Source organism: Macrobrachium rosenbergii, chromosome 41 (genome assembly GCF_040412425.1).
Source record: "Macrobrachium rosenbergii isolate ZJJX-2024 chromosome 41, ASM4041242v1, whole genome shotgun sequence".
In the NCBI taxonomy this organism is placed as follows: domain Eukaryota; kingdom Metazoa; phylum Arthropoda; class Malacostraca; order Decapoda; family Palaemonidae; genus Macrobrachium; species Macrobrachium rosenbergii.
Genome location: NC_089781.1, coordinates 45,080,675 through 45,100,674, shown reverse-complemented (window position 1 = coordinate 45,100,674; position 20,000 = coordinate 45,080,675). Strand labels below are relative to the sequence as shown.

The 20,000-nt window shown below is 39.7% G+C and overlaps 1 protein-coding gene across 1 annotated transcript in view; it reads left to right on the top strand.

Annotated features, from left to right (window-relative positions):
- LOC136827128 (sodium-dependent dopamine transporter-like) overlaps positions 1–20,000 on the top strand; it is a 194,674-nt gene that overhangs the window by 105,215 nt on the left and 69,459 nt on the right. The window contains 1 exon segment of the mRNA XM_067084890.1: positions 17,485–17,713. Within this exon segment, the coding sequence (XP_066940991.1) occupies positions 17,485–17,713 (229 nt within the window).

The window sequence follows — 20,000 nt, the reverse complement described above, 5'->3', positions numbered from 1 at the left end:
AAGGGCAGCTAAAACATTAACATGACCCTTATAGAGGAATTAATTAAGATTAAAGTAAAAGATTGTAAATTTGCGAGTTTGGATGTAACTTCCCTGTTTTCCAACGTACCAGTCCAGAAGATGATGGAAGTAATAGAAAAGAATATGGAGGAAAGGGTTTACACATGAGACTTAGATCATAACGTTTTGATAAAATTGTTGACAGCAGCCCTCAGTGTCAATGTGTTTAAGTGGGGGCGAAATGTTAACTAACATATTTATGGGATGGTTTGAAATGGAACAAGTGGATGAATTAAATAAAGGGAACTTAAACATCATCAAATGGGTAAGATAGGTGGATGACATCCTGATTTTTTATAAGGAGAAGGTAAAGAACTACACAAGTTCCTAGAAAACATAAATAAACTAAATGAACAAATCAAGTTCACAATAGATGTACTGGTAAAGAGGGAAAGGAAAAATTTAAAATCTAAAGTACACAGAAAGAAGACACACCAATTCATTCATACATTTGTTCTCTAGTCATAGGGAAGAAGTTAAAATAGGAGTAATGACAGGGTTGGCCATCAGGGTTTATAAGATTTGCAAACCCCAATTCTTAAATGAAGAGGAGAGTTTTAGGAGATTAGGATACCATAAGTACTGTTGGGAAGGAAAACATATTAGGGCAAGAAAAAACTAATTTTGGGGAGAGGGAAGGGATAGAAAAGAATATTTCAAAGGGAAAAAAATGATTACAGTCCTGGACAACAACACCATGACACCCATCAAAAGGAAGCTAGATAATTTCAGATTGATAGGGAGTTACAAAAAAACACCATTAGGAATAAAATAGTTAGAAACAAAAAGTCGGTAGACGGGGAAGAGGTAAGAGGGTGGGATACATGCCAGTGTGTCTAGATTGTGAAGAGCGTTACTTCGGCAAAAGCAGGAAATCCTGCAAAGAACGATGAAAATAATGTAAATAAAACATAAGGCACTACAATCAGATGTCGGCAGTTGCCAAGCACTGTTTGGAAAAAGACCACATAATAGACTGGGAGAATTTGAATTTTTTGTGCAGGAACACTAACATAACGGCCAAACTGATTGTAGATAATGCCTTCATAACATGCACAAACTATGTAATGGGAGGTAATACTGGAAACTGATCTGAAGACAACCTATCAAGAAAAGTTGTATACTCTATAATAGAAACACAAAAACACAAGAAACCACATGCACAATGCACACCTGGAAGAAGCTGATGGCAAAGAAAGGTCAAGGTCATGAGGGTGGGGCCAAGCAGGGGAGGGAGAATAATCAAAGGACTAAAGAAGCAATCACACGGAATTGGAAAAACAAGGGCTTTAATCCACTCTCCCACGCACATATAAATACAGCTGGAGTAATTTTAGTCCTGGAAAACTTGTAACTTTTCCTGAATAAATATCTCTGCTAGATACCACCCAGTTTTAATGGGGTACTTTAAGTAATGTATATATATATATATATATATATATATATATATATATATATATATATATATATATATATATATATATATATATATATATATAATAATGGTTAGTACTAAACTACTTACTCTATTCCTTTCTCAGGGATCAAATCAGGGGATCTGGCTGAAGTCCAGGGGAATCACTATTACACCTTGGTTAGCTGATTGCAATTTGTGGGTCAGTGTGTACCCTAATAAGAAAACAGTTGGGCTGAAAGCCATATCTCAACAAGGAACTATTGCAGATAAAAACTTGGGTTACTTTAAAGGGAATATACTTACAATTAATCACGTCAATCAGAAGACTGGGGAATGATAGGCAGGGAAAGTAATATTCTGCCTCAGGATTAATTAACTCAGCAATTATTTAGATATTGAAGAATAAATGGGGGATCCTCTTGGAAGGGGTCCCAATGATGTGAGGGCAGTGAGGATGTCACTGCAAGAAACACAAGACAAGCAGTTGTTTCCACACCTCGCAACACCTTCTTATAATGTAGCGGTGGAGAGCCTTGTCGACAGAATGTGCCAGGGATGGAGGGATGAGTTTAATGGGTCACATTTAAAGATACTGGGAGTGGCCATGAGGGGCCATGTAGGTCGACTCAAGAATGGAGCTTGCAAGGGGATATGTGTTAGTTCCGTCGCCAGGTAGGGTTCTGAGACTGAAGCGGCTTGCTGGGCCCTTTTTGTAACCTCACCAGCATATTTTTCTCCTCTTTCCAGGGGGCATTAGGAGTGCTAGCACCTGCCCTCTGGGTTCAGGATGGCTGCCACTCACATGGGTCATGATCTCCGTTTTCTGTGACCTCTGGCCTCCCCATGTTTGCCCATTTCTATGGGTGACTCATTTTTCTTGGCGGCTTTTCAGCAGGCTTTTTCCTCCATTCATCTTTTACCTGAAAGGAGGCATTTCAAACAGTCACCAGTTCTTAGGAAAGGTCAAAAGATGTACCAAAAGGGGAGTATGGAGAGAAAGTTAGGTAGGGGCTGAGTTTCTCACGCCCTTCCTCAGTTAGTTATCAGTATGAAAAATTCTTCTTTTAATTTATTAATCAGTTGGGGAGTTGGGTTTGCTTATAAAGCAGTTACCTATATTACAGCTCCCCCACAAAGTTGATAATTACTCCTTGAATTGGGTGGAAATGTCAACAACTAAGTGAACTCAATTGGACAGCCTGATAACTCTCTATTTCCCTTTTGTGGTAACATTACATTTCAGAACAGTCAACAATTCTGCAAGTAAACCAAATGCAAAATACAGCTCACTGAATTTTAAAGTTGATGTTACGTAGTTACGTTATGCTTCAAGTAAAATTCATATATCTCTCATGTTATCATGTTAACGCAGCATTATAACAAGTTCAAAATTAAAGAATTCTGTGAACTAATAATTCCTAAATCTAGGTAACAACATGGAGAAAATAAATAAATTAGTATGGCATTAAACCTAATGTTAGACATGCACTTAATCTATAAGATTACTTTGACAGTCTAATGTCATGGGGTTAGTGTGCCTTGAGGAGGCATTACAACGAAGTATTCATGGGCTGAGTTTAGGTGATACACAATACTTGTACGTGGTTGCACGATGCCAGACGTGGCACTAACAACACAGGTGCCTTGCGGCATGAAGCTAAGTGCAGTGAAGGAAAATCAAGTATGTAAAGTACATGGGCTTTGCAAGTCACGGACTTGGGATTCAAATTACAAGGAAAATGAATGACAGATGCCAGAGTAAGTAAAAGTTATGATTAGTATACCAGAATCATATTTCTTAGCCTATGAAAGCTGGCTAGTTTATTCTTTAGCCCCAAAGGGCATTAAAAGGGCAGCCAGAGGGTGCAACCTCTCTGGCAGGAGCATCAGCCAAGAGTGGTGATAATGGCACTGTGCCAAGTGGCACTCATCCGGTTAGGCCGAATGGCTCTGTTGTATTCAAATTATAAGTTACCATGCCTTTGTAGGCATTAAATAGGAAGTCAAAGGATTTATGTTATAAAAGAATCTGGCGATTGCACTCTGCATTGGCAGAGTGGGAAGCAAATTATGACGAGCCATTTATAGCTTTTACAAAGGGCTCATGAAGGGGCAAGATTACCAGGAAAATATTAAATTAGAAGGTTGTAAAGAGAGAGAGAGAAATGATCAGAGTGCTAGAAGAAAACATTAAAAGAAGTTAAATCACACAGTTATAAGAAGAATAAACAGGGGGAGAAACCCGGCATCCTCCTCTGGACAGAGGTGCCAAAGTTCTTTGTAAGATAAAGGTGAGGCACTGTGCCAGAGGGCACTAATGCAAGGAGAGCTCAACGGCTCTCATTGGGCTACCTGATGTTATCTGTGCTCGTGACCTTTCTTTGATGGACCTGCTTGGTAGGGAAATCGGTGGAACCAAGTCTGAGAAAGACATAGAAGTGCCATCTGTTCTGGCTTCTTTGATAGCTGGAGTAGAGGCATTCATTACAAGCTCAGCTACTAGTCATCGCAATTCCTTGAATTCTTCGGCCAGTTGAGATGTGGCAGAATCCGTACTCATGTGTCTGTGGAGGACTGGGAAGGAGAGGAAAAGGTTGTGGTGGGCATGAGAGGCTTGTAGGTCACCATGACCAGCTCAGGCATGGGTTGCGAGGCTGCACCTTTAGGTGAGCTTCTGCTGTGGTCAGAGGAATCAGGAGGGGACCTGAGTATATTGTGGATTGGCCCTTGCATCGGCACTGGTAGTGGTGCCAATCCGGAGGGGAGAGGCGACCCAGACTGGGACCCCTCGGAGGAAGATCTATGGCATACTCTGGCGCTGGCACTAAGGCAGGCCCAGGCACAGGAATCAAATTGTGAATTTCTTCGACATCCGCGATGGGCAGAATGTGGCACTGTCCAGGACACTCAGGTGGCACTGGCAGAGGGTTCATGTCAAATTTGGGATATGCGGAAGGGAGATTCAGGGTGTGCTTTGGCACTGGCACTGGGGCAGGGCCTGGCACTGGAATTTGATTTGTCAGGGACTCGATGGTTGAGACAGTCTGCTTAGCCTGGATTTTTGTAAACTAGGAGGGGACCAGAAGTCCTGTCCCAGAAGGAGGTCATAGCCTCCAGGAAGATAAGTAGCTACTGCAAGAGTGCAGATTTTTTATCTTTGAGGTCTTGTGACCCTTAGCTTGATGGTGGGGAGAATCATCTTCATTCAGTCAATACCCTCAATTGTGATAAGTTTGTGCCTGTCAATGGTGGCCCCATAGGGAACCTTATCTTCTCTTATGAGGGAGGTTTGCACGCCCATGTCATCAAATACTGTGACCTGGCAAGCAGGGAAGCTACCTTGGGGAGGTGCCACAGGTAGAGAACCTTCAGCTGGAGGGCCTAAGCTTTTAGGATTTGTAACTCCCAAAGCAATGGTGGGTGGTTATGTTTTACTTGGACATTTTGCCCATAGAGCAGAATGCCCTTGAACCTGACAAATGGTGCAATAATTCTTGCTGTAATTTCTGCGTGGCACTGTCCCATTGAATGAAGTGGGCCCTTTGTTGTTCACTCTAGAGCCAGGCGTGGTTCGGTTTGGCGTGATCTTACTGGAGGACTTAGTGGGAGTGTCTGGCTGATTCTCAGCCTTCGAGCGGCTCTGTTCCATGTAGTGTCCGGATCTTTTACAATAGCCGCACATGGGCTTCTTGTGAGGGTGCCCATTCTTGGGTGGAGGCTGACCAGAGGTAGGGGAAGAGGGCCAAATCTTACGGCCCTAGTAACTTGCTTCAGGATGGTGAGTGTCCCAGTGATCTGCCAAACGGCAGCACTCATCTAGCGTTGGAGGGTTCCCATTGCAGAAGTAGGCAGTGAGGGCTGGAGGGGCATAGTGTAGGAAGCCCTCAAGCTGGAAAGTTTCTATTATTTCCTCCTCAGAGGTAGCGTTGCAGGATTCTAGCCACCCTTGAGAGCTCGGGACTTATGGCATTCCCAGTCGGCCCATGTTTGACCTACCTCCTTCTGGTGTCCCCTCCAATGTTGTCTCCATCTTTTGGGGGTGAGCTCGTAGGCCTTAATTATGGCCTTCTGGACCTCGGCAAGATTTCCATGCTCTGTTAACGGGATGGAGTGGAACGCAGTTTGGCCCTTTCCCTCCAGATGTTTCAACAGGAGCATAGAAATTTCTGCGGGCTGGGGCTTGAAATTCTGGGCTCCGGGTCATTCCATTTTGGCATCATGGAGCTGACAGCAGTGATAAAGGACGGAGGAGGCATGGTTGCAGGGCTACGGAACTCTTGGGTGGCCATGGCAAGTTCATGGGTGCGATCTTTCTCCTCCCTAGCCAGCCTTTCTTGCTTGTCCAGCTCTTCCTTACTAGTCTTTCTTGTCTTTCTTGCTCTTCCTTAGCAAGTCTTTCTTGCCTTCCTCACTCTTCGTTGGCTTCTCTTTCCTGCCTTTCTCACCCTTACTTAGCTTCTCTTTCTTGCTTTTCTTGCTCTTCCTTGGCTTCTCTTTCCTGCCTTTCTCATCCTTCCTTGGCTTCTCTTTCCTTCTCCTTTTTATCAACCCAGTCTAGCAGTTCTTGGCCCTTGAGCCCCATGGTCTTCCCAGTGGTGACAAGGACTGTGATTTCGTTGGAGTAAGAAGCCATATTGCCGAGGTGTCAAGGGAGGTTTTCCTATTACGTGGAGCAGGCTATACTATCCCGACTTAGTGAAATCAGCAAGTTTGAAGGACTGTCTTTATCTAAGTTTGATAATGAGCTCTTGGATTAACTATCTAGTAGCTGGAAGAGCGTATTGGGTTCTTAGGTGATCATAATTAATAGATTGTTCGAAGATCGGGATCTTCAATGAAAGTAACTAGTAGCTTGAAGAGTGTAATAGGTTCTTAGGTGAATGTACTTAATAAATTATTCAAAGAACAGGCTCTTAAATGAAAGTAACTAGTAGCTTGAAGAGCATAATGGGTTTTAGGTGAATGTACTTAATAAACTGTTTGAACAATGAGCTCTTAGATAAAAGCAACTAGTAGCTTGAAGAGTGTAAGGGGTTCTTAGGTGAACGTGCTCAATAAATTGTTCGAAGAATGGGCTCTTAAATGAATGTAGCTAGTAGCTTGAGAAGCATAATGAGTTCTGAGGTGAATGTAATTTATAGATTGTTTGAAGAACAGCTCTCAAATGAACATAACTAGTAGCTTGAAGAGCATAATGGGTTCTTAGGTGACTGTAATTAATAGATTGTTTGAAGAACAGGCTCTTAAATGAAAGTAACTAGTATCTTGAAGAGCATAATGGGTTCTTAGGTGAATATGCTTAATAAATTGTTCAAAGAATGGGCTCTTAAATGAAAGTAACTAGTAGCTTGAAGAGCGTAATGGGTTCTTAGAACTCAAAAATGTACATTAATATCTCTGTGAAGGATCAAAGTCAATTACAAACAAAAGAAAGCACTTATGACTTTTACTCTACTTTGCAGAATTAAACGAATATAGCATGTCCATACAACGTGGGTGTTTGTAATTGAATGGATTTATTACGCTAAGAAACACCTATGGTTGGGAGAGATGAGTGTACGCTTTGAAACAAGTTTCTGGTAACACATCCTTATTTGCCATAAATAACTGAGGTTCCCTCAGTACAAAGGTAACCATATGAAAACAATATAAATCTCAGCACCGAGACAAAGCATTTAAATTCTCCCTAATATGGTGCTATTAGTAATCTCAGTGCCGATATGAAGTAATTAAATTCTCCCTAATATGACGAGTACAAAATGCTTACAACTATCATGTGTGGATTGAATATTTTTCTTATGGTCATGATGTATTTACTCTACCTATGAAAGTTACCTGACTGGCATGTGACTACACACCACGGTTATTTACACAATGGTCGCGCGTGCATGGTGTTGATGACGAAGGCAGACAGATGGGTGGGACACGTGCTGTTTGTTGTGTGCAAAATCTTGCACGAAAAGTTCTGTAAGAGACGAACGCTATTGGAACAGGGTTTCTGGCTTAGAAACACGGGATTTATGAATGCGTAGAAATTTGCTAGATTACTTGTAGTTAAATAGCGGTCAAAAGGCAATGATTTAGAGGTCGACAATGGCTCACGTGTCCGCAAATGAAATGATTTTTTTTGGACGCAACAAAATAACTATTTCAAATTTTGAACAGTAATTTTAAGAAAACCTACTGCTTTTGCTACGATGAGAGAGAGAGAGAGAGAGAGAGAGAGAGAGAGAGAGAGAGAGAGAGATACTCCAGCGATAATTCACGGCCCAAATTTACGGTGTAGCCTAGCTATTCTTGGACAACAAATTGTCCAGAGCACGTGGAGAAAATACGCACACTATTTCCTTTCTTTATCACTTTTATTTGTACTTCACTGCCTGGCTATCTAGAAGTTAAGACATACAGACTACCATATGTTATTCACAAAGCTTGTGTTTTGGAAAGTACTCTCTCTTCGCCATGAACAATCTTGTTAGCATGCACAGGGTCTATTGTTTCCTAGCACTGTTCACGGTCATGATTTTATTTGCACCCATGATAATCTAAAAATAATAAAACTACTTATACGATGGAAACTTGTTTGCTTGTGCTTAATTTAGGATTTACGTTACCAGATTCATTTCTAATCTCGCATCCAGCCTTAGCACAGCTACTGGCTGGGATCTGCAATTGGCAAGGACCTTGCAATGATGCAGGTTGCGATCCTGGCAAGGTCGCCACTTTTAGAGTATTAGTACTGACCTACTTACTTTATTCCTTGCTCAGGGATCAAATCAGGGGATCTGGCTGAAGTCCAGGGGAATTACTATTACACCTTGGTTAGCTGACTGCAATTTCTGGGTCAGTGAGTACCCCAGTAAGAAAACAGTTGGGCTGAAAGCTGTATCTCAACAAGGAATTGTTGCAGATAAACACTTAGGGTTACTTTAAAGGGAATATATTTAAATTTATCATGTCAATCAGAAGAATGGGGAACGATAGGCAGGGAAAGTAATATTCTACCTCTGGATTAATTAATTCAGCAATTATTCAAGTATTGAAGAATAAATGGGGGATCCTCTTGGAAGGGGCCCCAATGATGTGAGGGCAGTGAGGATGTCACTGCAAAAATCACAAGACAAGCAGTTGTTTCCACAGCTCATGACACCTTATAACGTAGTTGTGAAGAGCTTTGTTGACAGAATGCGCCAGGGATGGAGGGATGAGTTTAATAGGTCACACTTGAAGGTACAGTCACCAGCTTATTTTTCTCCTCTTTCCAGGGAGCGTTAGGAGCACTAGTGTCTGCCCTTTGGGTTCAAGATGGCTGCCACCATTGTGGGTCACAATCTCCATTTTCTGTGACCTTTGGCCTCACCTTGTTCACCCATTTCTATGGGGGACTCTATTTTCCTGGTGGTTTTTCAGCAGGCTTTCATCTCCATTCACCTTATACCTGAAAGGAGGCATTTCAAGCAGTCACCAGTTCTTAGGAAAGGTCAAAGGATGTACCAAAAGGGGAGTATGGAGAGAAAGTTAGGTAGGGGCTGAGTTTCTCACACCTTTCCTCAGTTAGTTATCAGTATGAAAAATACTTCTTTTAATTTATAAATCAGCTGAGGAGCTGGGTTTCCTTATAAAGTGGTTACTCATGTTACAGTATGTATATGTATATATATATATATATATATATATATATATATATATATATATATATATATATATATATATATATGTATGTATGTATGTATATATTTATATAAATATAAATATATATACATGTATGGTGTGTGTGGTGTGCATGTATGTGTGTGTGTGTGTGTGTGTGTGTGGGTGTTTGTGTTTGTGTGTGTGCATTCTCGCCACACGACTCTCATATTCACACTTATCATGTATTATTGAATTCACTGTACCTTATGAACAACTTTCACCTAAAGGAAATTGTGATTGATAAGGGCTTCTGTACTAGCCAGGATTCTAACCATAGCTTGACATAGGAACAACGATAGACATTGACTTTGACCACCCAGGTATAAGATGACAAAGTCTGAGGTGCAGACTTGTACTTAAAATCGATATTGACCCATCTTTTCCATGATAACTGATTGGTAAGTTTGTAAAATTTAGCTAATTATGAATTTCTGTCATTTATATAAGCATGGGTTTTTGTATATTTACTATATTTACAAATATAAATTTATTACTTAGAATATAAATTTATTATGCAGAAAAATTTTAAAAATTCCAGAATGTAGTAAATTAATGATAAGCCCAAGCAGTCTAGGATTCACTTAATTCTAAAATGAACATTCTCATTTACATGGTTAATAGCGAATCAACACCTGTTCCTTGATTTTTGCTAAGTACAGTAGCTTTCAAACTTAAGGCAAAATAATCTGTAACATTACAGATAACATTAAAATAAAGTTGATCACAGTATGCCACTGTTGACAATTAATGAATACTTAACTCTTCTCAAAGATTCTCCTTCATTATGAGATTTTGACTTTTGGTTTTCTGCTTTTTAAATCTTAAGATAAATATAATTTTGTCTTGATAACCTTCAGTTTAACACAGGAAACAGTTTGTGACTTCATAATTACTTTATTGTGATCCAGCACTTGCTATCTTCTGCTCATGAAAAAAATAATGACAATTAACTTTCCCCCAAGATCTTTCCTTTATGGAGAAACATCACCTTGACTTCTTCACTTTCAGCTCTTTCAAGAAGAACAAATTTTTATCGCAGAGTGGGACCCACTTATTTTGTAATCCCTATTCCTTCATGTGTTACCACCACTGTGCCTGAGAGTAAAAACTTAACTGTTGGTTGGCACTGCACAGATGGTAGAGGGTGCAAGTCGCCTCCACATTCCTGTCCTGGTGTTTTGCCATCCCATCTCATAGAGTGTACTGTAGATCTTCCCTTGATAAGAGTTTCAATGATGTGATGAGCCTTTTGTTTCTTCAATATGAGTCTTTATGTTGTACACCGTTATTTGGATTTGATAGCAGCCACTTTCCTCTGAAGCCATCTATTCCATAGTCTCTTTGGTCAGCATTCTTGGGCAATACATGCCCATTGAAGTGGATGTTGCTTACCGACTGTTCTCCAGTGATGACTTGTCATCTGGGTCTATGCAAATACACCCTGGTGGAGGTCCTTAAGTAAGTCAAGTCTCTCACTGGTCAGGACATCCTAAGAACAGTCACTAGGAAAACCCACAGGAAGCACTCATCTTTATGTATATTTATCTCTGTGCATTTTTTATGGAATTGCAAGAATATCCAATTGTTATTTTCACAGGTGTAAGGTGTATTTGTGGTAGCAGGAGCAGTTGCAGGGAGATACAAAGTAGACAGCATTTCATTCTCTTGAGATTTGTCAGTTTAGTTTATAGAAAAGGGAAAAAGAGAGAGAGAGAAGGGGTTAGCACGGGATATCTGTGGCAATTGAAAGGTTGTAAAGAGCTAAACCGAACAGTGAGGGACTCCTTTAACCCAAGCACATGGCTAGGATGAAATCATGAAAGGAATGAACAGCATTCCCACTCTTAATACTTTCATTTTTATCTTATAAAAGAATTAGGTTAGTGACATTACAACTCTTTCCCAAATGCAACAGATTTTTAGACCTTAAAGCTCCTGAGCAAGGTAAGTGACCCAGGCTTGTTGGCTGCGGGGTAGTGTTTTGCAGTTTGGCAAATCTTTAAATTAAATTTACAGCTACTTGGATCTTAAGACTGTGACTCCTTAGTGAATAATTTACATTCATTCATTGTTTTATTCACACTATTCTGGACAAACAATCTGCCTGAGTGTTGTGCTCACTTATGTGCTGAATACTGAGATCAAACTTTTGCAACTGCAGGAACCAGTTTAGTAACCGACAGTTATTAGTATGCATCTAATCAAGACAATGCAGTAACTTGAATAGACTTTGGTAGAGGATATATTGCATGAATAAAGACAGCAAAATGTTCAGTTACAAAAATTAATGTTACTGTTCCTTTTCTGTCGTACCATAATCACATTGGTGCTTATCGAATGTCTTTAATAGTATGCTACAGGTTGCTGGATGCAAAGGTTGCCTTCCTGTAATTAAATAGTTTGGATCTAAAGCATTTTCAAATGTTTCCTTAAGATGATCTGTTTAACAGCTCATTTTGTACCTCAAATGTCTATTGACGCCAAGTGAATCATATAAATTTTTATGATTTTTATTCAATAGATCACTCAGAGTGATGCAATGGTGGTGTGGTTAGCTCAAAATTTTCAGTAATGCCTTATTATAACCAAGAAGCAGGTTAGAGTATAGTATGACTAGAGAATGGAGGATTGCCCAATACTCTCAACCTTGACCTAGAGAGCTAGACAGAGCCTTCTCCTACAACGTCTAAGGAGTGACAATGGTATGCTAAAGCGCATAACATGAAAAAAATAAAATTGTCCATAGGAATTAAAAAATAGTAGATATTTCACTGATCCAGTCTTTGAGAGAAAGTCACTAATAGCTTTTGAACAAGCTGCACTTAATGATATCTTGTGTGCTTCCAAGAGGGTCAATGCAGTTACTGATCCTTGGTAGGAGAAAGGAATCTGACTATGTTTGAGTGACTGGGTGAACTCCACTGCAAAGTACTGGGACATATGATCCCATGCACTAGCATATAGTCAGTCTCTTGCTGCAGTAGCTGTCATTATACAGAGCTACCTTTTATATGCTATGCATTAGTATTTGACCAGCCTGGAGCACCAGGGAATAGCTTTGGCAAATTGGGTGACAATGGCATGGATGTCATGCTGTTGTTATTTATTAGGATGATTAATTTTGGGTTAAAAACTAATTTTCAGAGTTATTTGATCTTGATTCCACTTATCTTGTGAGCTGAGAGTTTCTTCTATCCCTTCCACAGGATCATCTCATTAATCTTTCTCTGCTTTCTTCCTTCCTTCTCCATTTTTTCTCTCTACTCATTCTTCATGCCCTTCCACCTCTCCTTCTATACTTTCTGTCTCTGCTTTTTCCCCTTCACCTCCATTCTTGAAGGACATGTTTCTGGCAGCATCAATTTGACATGGCTCTGAATCAGTGCTCGTTGCACCAGTATTCATCTTCTTTACATAAGGCTTGATCACATTTACATGCTACACCTGTGAATCCTCCAACGATGTTTCTAATTCATTTTGTTTCAGCTTTGATACTTGGCTAAAAGGGCTCTTGGGCATGGGTAGGAAGATGAGCATATCCTTTCCTACCTGAAAGTCACGTGCTTCAACATGGTGAGACTGGTCATACCAGGTCTAAATTTTTTCTTGAGATTTCTTCATCTCATCACAGGCCATTTTACAACCAACAATGCCCCATCTCCAGATGAAAGGTCACGTTTCTGAGAGAGTTTGAACTGAGAAATTGTATGAACTTTTTCTCATGGTTTTTTAACAACAATGAAAAATTCTATGGCATGTTTGCTGATTTCAGTTAAGCTATGAATATTTTTGCAAGGCTTCACCACAAAAAACTTGAATTGGAAAGTGTATGGATGCAAAGATATCCACTTGTGTCTACAGCATGTATGATAGTGATTTGTTTCCTCTCAAAATATCAGGAATTTGAAAATAAAAAGTTGTTCTCATTTCCTATCTCATTTTTCTGTTTGTCTTTGTCATTGGATATAGATAGAACAGCTTTGCATGCTTTAATTAACTCTGTAATTATTTGGTGTCTTTCTCTCATCAGGGATTTTAAAAAGTTATCAGTCAATTACCACCATGTGTACGAAACTAATGTCTACAACATTACTTTCAACTGTAGTAAGTATGTAAGAGACCCATCCATCGCACTGATGGTGGTCTCTTTCAAGCACACACGTGTGTGCGTTCGGGTGTCATATCTTCGGAGGGACCCAGACAGAGAGGGAACAAGAACACCCCATTTTCTCAAGGAACGCAACTTCTACCATACAATATTTCTGTCTGTTCTCCCTAACCATTGTTGTCTTGATATATGTACAGTCACCACTACTTGCATTGTCATGCAAACATTCTAATCACATACTCAATGTTCCACCGAATCTTCTTTATCAAACTGTATGTATGTTTCTGTTTGTGAAAACGCCAAACGTCTCGCCATTTCACATATATTATGCTATTGCATTGTATTCATTAATCTGTCTGGAATCTCATGCAATTGGCCATATGTAGAATTTCCTGGCCTTGTCATTAATATATGTTTTATTACTGTACGTTTATTATGTCTCTCAAAATCGCCATCTGTTTGTCTGCCAACAAACACAGATGTCCGAAACACTACCTCTGTTTTGCTCTGTCTCTGTGTAGATGCTACTTTGCGGCTCGCACAGGCCAATAACATCTTCGAAGATTCTGTACATTCATTCAGTAAGGAACTACCAATAAACCAGTCAACACCCAACCAGTATGTCACTCAATCCCGTCCTTACACTGGTGACCCCGGAGTGACACGAAGGAGCCGATGGCAGATGGCCGACCCAAGATGACGACCTATGTGCCAACAGACCCTTCGCCGCCTCCCCCCTTCCCGCTGTTTCCAAGCTCTCAGTAGATGTCCGACCCTCCAAGATGACCCACCCCACCACCGGAGCCCTGGACGCCTCCTCCAGGAAGCCTGAAGCCACCCCCGAACTTGTACTGGACGAGCTGACCGACGAAGGAACAACTGACGTCATCCTTCAGCCTGCTGCCGCCCCCCTCGAGCTGGCTACTGAAGGATCAGCTGCCATCAGCCCTCGATCTGGCTACCAAAGGATCAGCCGCCATCATCCTTCAGCCTACTACTGTCCCCCTCGAGCTGGCTACCGAAGGGTCATCCGATGTTATCCTTCAACCCCCTACCGTCCTCCTCGAGTTCCTGTTGGCCGGCGCTGACACTCAGCCTCCTGCCTGCCCCTAGCCCATGCCCTTCGAGCCAATTCCAGTTGTCAGCAAGACGATTTCTGCATCGATGCCTTGCTTGGGGTGGGGGTGTGGGCGCGGAGAGTAGTGTAAGAGACCCTTCCATTGCACCAATGGCGGTCTCTTTCAAGCACACATGTGTGTGCGTTCGTGCGTCAAATCTTCAGAGGGACCCAGACAGAGAGGGAACAAGAACACCCCATTTTCTCAAGGAACGCAACTTCTACCATACAATATTTCCGTCTGTTTCTCCCTAACCATTGTTGTCTTGATATATGTACAATCACCACCATACAAGTATTCTAATCATGTACTCGTAATGTTCCACCGAAACTTCTGTATCAAACTGTATGCCAAACGTCTCGCCATTTCACATATGTTATGCTACTGCATTGTATTCATTAATTTGTCTCGAATCTCATGCAATTGGCCATATGTAGAATTTCCTGGCCTTTCCATTAATATATGTTTTATCACTGTATGTTTATTATGTCTCTCACAATCGCCATCTGTTTGTCTGCCAACAAACACAGATGTCCGAAACATTACCTCTGTTTTGCTCTGTCTGTGTGTAGACACTACTTTGCAGCTCGCACAGGCCAATAACATCTTCAAAGATTCTGTACATTCATTCAGTAAGGAACTACCAATAAACCAGTTAACACCCAGCCAGTATGTCATTCAATCCCATCCTTACAAGTACCACAAATGAACAAATTTTGTGGAAAACAACCCCTTCTTCCAACAGGACAGGCTATGATGTCCAAAAACCAGTTGGAATGGTTTTGGAAATATTCCTGCCATTAATTTCAAATAGCGAACTACATAAATGACACTCCATCATCCCATTCTTTGGTTTTCTGGTCATGGCAGTATGTATAAAATACATTCTTGAATGTAACAGGGAATTGCTCCAAAATGTCTCGAGACTGGAGATAGTTTGCTGAAGATGCAGCATGTGTTATTCCTGACTCCCTTGGCAGGTTGGACAGGAAAGAGCTGCACAGTGGAACTGCTTCAAGGAAGTGGGTAGAGGAACTCATCATGTGAGGAGATAAATGTTTCTCTTTATCATCCTTGGTAGGGAACCCATGCAGGTCTAAAATTAACTTGGAGAAGAGCTCTTCAACCACAGGTATAAGCATCAGTGATGCCTTGTGTCAGTAAGGGTTCTTCTTTCTGACGACCTTGCACATATAGCAGGCCCTGCAGTACTCTGTTACCCATTCATTGAAGGTTGACCAACAAGTTTGAGGTGGCCATCCACAGCTTGATTACTGCTAGATCATTCCTTTCATTACCTTGAATGACCATAGGTTTTCCAACACTTGCAAGCTTCAGATTACTACTGGCATAACTATTTTGTGACACTGGGTACATTACTTGCATCTTTATGGGTTGACCATTGTGGCTCCATTCATGTTAGCTGTGGCATCCCTTCGGATAAGGAATAACTCTTAGTCTCCAGTATTGTTTGAGTAGTTTTTTGGGGGCAATCTTGACTACCTGGTATTGGAGGAAGCGATCATTGTGACCTCTGGGCACCATTCCCTGTGCCATGAACACGGATGGACATCACTCGCTCATCAGCCATTATAGCTGTACTTTCTTCTCTCCAATATATTTCCTTGAATCTCTGATGTTAATAATGACAAAAATTTCTCCAGCTTGATAAAATATCTTCAATTTTAATATGTCTTTTCTGGTTGTTCTGCGTCCAGTCATTTTTCAGATAGTTCTGCATCCAGTCATTTCTCTTTTTGTCATAAGTATCTACAAATCTGTCATCTTTAAAGTCCGAAACAACATCTATATTAGACAAGAGCTCACAGGATTCAAGAATTCATGTCTTAACTAGATAACAGTTGCATAACTCACTTGCTGACAAAGTGTTTTAGGCATACAGGGTTTGATTATACAGATGTCCAGATAGGAGTGGTAACCAAACTTTAGATGACATTTGATGACATTCCATCAATTTCTTGAGGGAAGAGAAAAATACTTCTGGCCAATTTTCATCATTCTGGGGTAGAAATCTAATCAGCTTTGATGTTTAGAAGATATTTTTTAGCTGGAGGTGAAGATAGGTTTGTCAACTGATGAAGCTTTTGCTCTTCTAACTTGATTTGATCTACTTCCTTCTGAATCTAGAACAGTTGTAGTGGAAGCCTCTCAATCTCCACTTGATCCTGGCCTCAATTCACAGGACTTGAAGTCTGGGATGGCTCAGTGAGGCTGTTATTTCATTTGCATCTTAGGTATCCATGTTTGGTTAAGAGATTTTTAACCTTGAGTTTTCAATTTTGGCTGATACAGATTGTAGGGCCAGATGCATTTAAACATCCAAGACAGGCCCTAACTTTTTTGTTACGGAATGGTGCAGTTCATGCTAAAGAAGTAAAGTGATGTTATGTGTGTAACCTGTTGCTATCACAGTTGTCACAGACAGAGCTCTTAGGGAGGAGCAATGTTTAGAATTATGTTACCTCTTATTCAATTACTATGTCCAAACAAATGCCTGAGGCTGCAAACATAACACTTTTCACCCCTCATATTAAGAGTGAGGGAACACACCGCTATAGTGTTTGGATTCACAATGAATAAAGAAAAACAGAAATAAAAGTTAATAAAACTTCCTTGCCAGTTATTGACTCCACCATATATTCTAGTAACCACACCCCTGAATTTATTCATTTGTCTTTCTGAGGTGGACCCAATGGAAAGTCCTTAGAGATGGATTTATAGATCTCTGTGGACTTCTTTACTTTGTACAACTTACTATAAAAAAAGATGTTAGTTATTGTCCATAAGAAAAATAAAAGCAACAGAACCTATTGTTGTTTATCAATTAGATGGTATCAATAACAGTAAATCTCCACGCTTTGCAATTTATTTGGCTATTAAAACAAACTGAAAACTAAAGAAAAGTAATAAAAAAATAAAATGAACTGAAATAAAATATTTGAAGTATATAGATTTATGGTAGAGTTAAGAAAATTGGGTAGTTCCAACTTCTCTTGCTAAATATAAAGAATAGCAAAATCTGTAAGTGTCCTAATGGGCAACAGTTTTTACCTTTTATTTTATTGCAGGTGTGGTATGAGGCAGCTGTGCAAGTCTTTTTCTCTGTAGGAGCTGGCTTTGGAGTGCACCTGTCCTATGCTTCTTATAACAACTTTAATAACAACTGTTATCGGGACTGCTTGATTACTAGTCTAGTCAATGCTTTCACCAGTTTTTATTCTGGTCTTGTAATCTTCACATATTTGGGTTATATGGCTTTCAAGCAGAAAACTCCTATCAGCACGGTGGCGACAGATGGTAAGTAACTCACTCTCAAGATACACAGATTCTGTGGAAGGACTGCTCGCTTTTAGAATGTGAATTTTTAACAATTTTAACATAAATCTTTTATGCTTTATAAATTTATATGCACATGGTGTAAAAAATGAGAGATAAGCAGGCAATGAGTTACATGTTTAATTATGGTAGCACTTGTAGCCTACGTGTATGCGAATGCTTGAATATGTTTGTTTGTGTATGTCTGCAGGAAAGGGGGAGGGAACTAGCAGTGAATCGCTGATATAGCAAAATATACTTTGAATTGTTCAAATTTGGTGGATCAATAAAAGGTAGATGATGTAAACAGACTAGGCTGCACTTATGTAAATTCATTTGGAAAATAATATTGTGACAGGCTGAATCTACACTGAATAAAACTTCCCATAATGAGCCGAATAGGAAAAATATGAATAATTCTCTGTGCAGGAACTGGATAAGTGTATCTAATAAAAACTTAATCATTATTTTTTTACATTCTTACAGTCCTCAAAGCCTCAGTGGAATTCTCTATGTGCTTAATATGGTACACTATCTCAACTTCATGTGGCTGATTTTCCTTTCATAAAATTACTACCTAGTTGTTCATATGATTACATTTCTTCTTGACAGTGATGTTTAGATGATTTTCATATTTTTTATGTTTAACAAGGCTGCAATGCCACTTCAACGATCACGTACTATTGCTTCAGCTTTTCTTTTACCTATATTGTTGTTTAGGTGTGTGCACATTTGCCTCTTCTGGACTTATCTTAATTATTACCTATAAGTTAATTAAGGACTGTTCATTCACATATATAACCTCTGCTGTATGGAAGCTTGCTTTGCAGACTGATGGCCATTTATTTTGATTCCTTATGAATGATTATACATCCATGGTAACAGTAATAATCGTAACAATGAAAACAATAGTGAGTTCTTAGATAAATGATCGTGTATAGTAAATGCATATGGCGAATGAATCATACTTTAATAAAGTGTACTAAATGTAAAAAATGAGTAGCGATGAATCCACAAACTTTTTTTAAACGAAGTTAGAATGAGTCAGATTCCCCGCACATACTATGCTAATTCCCTGTGCATTATTTGTAGTGGAGTATAACTTGGAATAAGCAAAGCATTTGTAGACGTTTACTTTGAGCCCTTGTCAACCGAATGTTGTTGGCTTGTGATATTAATAACCATTCTCTGTATCTATCACGGCAACTAATGATTTCAGAAGTCAGTACAAATTTGGAAATACCTGGCAAGATACTGACAGAGAAGTGAACTGATCAATAGGTGAAAATATGTGTTGACAAAGACTGAATTTATGTAGCAGTTATGAGACTTACTTGATCGTACCTCTTTTTTTTAATTTGTTGCTATTATGATGATTATTTGCAGTTTGCATACAATCTATAGTCTTGGACCTGTAGCCTACTGGAGAACCATATGTAACTTGGCATCCAGATATTTTCTCATGTTAAATGATCTAATAGCCACTAAGTCCTGCAAAATTTGCAGAGGTGTCTGAATGTTAGTGTGGTAAGCACTGCACAGTGATGGCTATTTCTGATTTTACTTCAGTGCTTGACATGAATCAAAACATTCTCTATAGTTTGGCTTGGATTATGTACAATAACACAATGCCTAGGTTTTCTAGGATAAGATATGTATTTCTGTTAGTGTTTGCTGTAATCAGCGTCATCCTTTCCTTCAAATCATTGACCTCAAATCTAAGATGGTTTCTACAACTAGGGTTCAGGTGAATGATCTCTTTTGCTAAGTGTTATCGCATTTCAACTGGCATTGTACAGTGTATTAAGCTAAATAATTTGGAGTAACACTGTGAAAACTACTAGCAAAGATTTAAAAGCACTGATGCAATAACTAGGGTGCTTTTTATTTTTTTCAGGACCTGTGATCCCAGGAACACACAGCTCCACTATTTCAAATGCTATTTTATATGTTGTTATGCCAGCAACTTTCAAATTATGAAATGATTTAAAGTAAAACATTCATCACCGAACTAAACAAGGAGCAAAATTGAAACATGGTTGAGCTACAAGCATGCAGTCTGCTCATTGTCCTCTGGAAGGATAAAGATTCAGGTCATCTGATGATGGAGATACAACTATCCCAGATATTTCATAAAGACTAACTCCTCAATGAGAGGCATGGACAACCCAGATTTTGGTGACTGGTAATCATTGTCTGGCAGTGAAAGGTGCCACTATGATGTTCTGGCCAATTTTAAGGATATAATAATCAGTGAGACATTGTACAA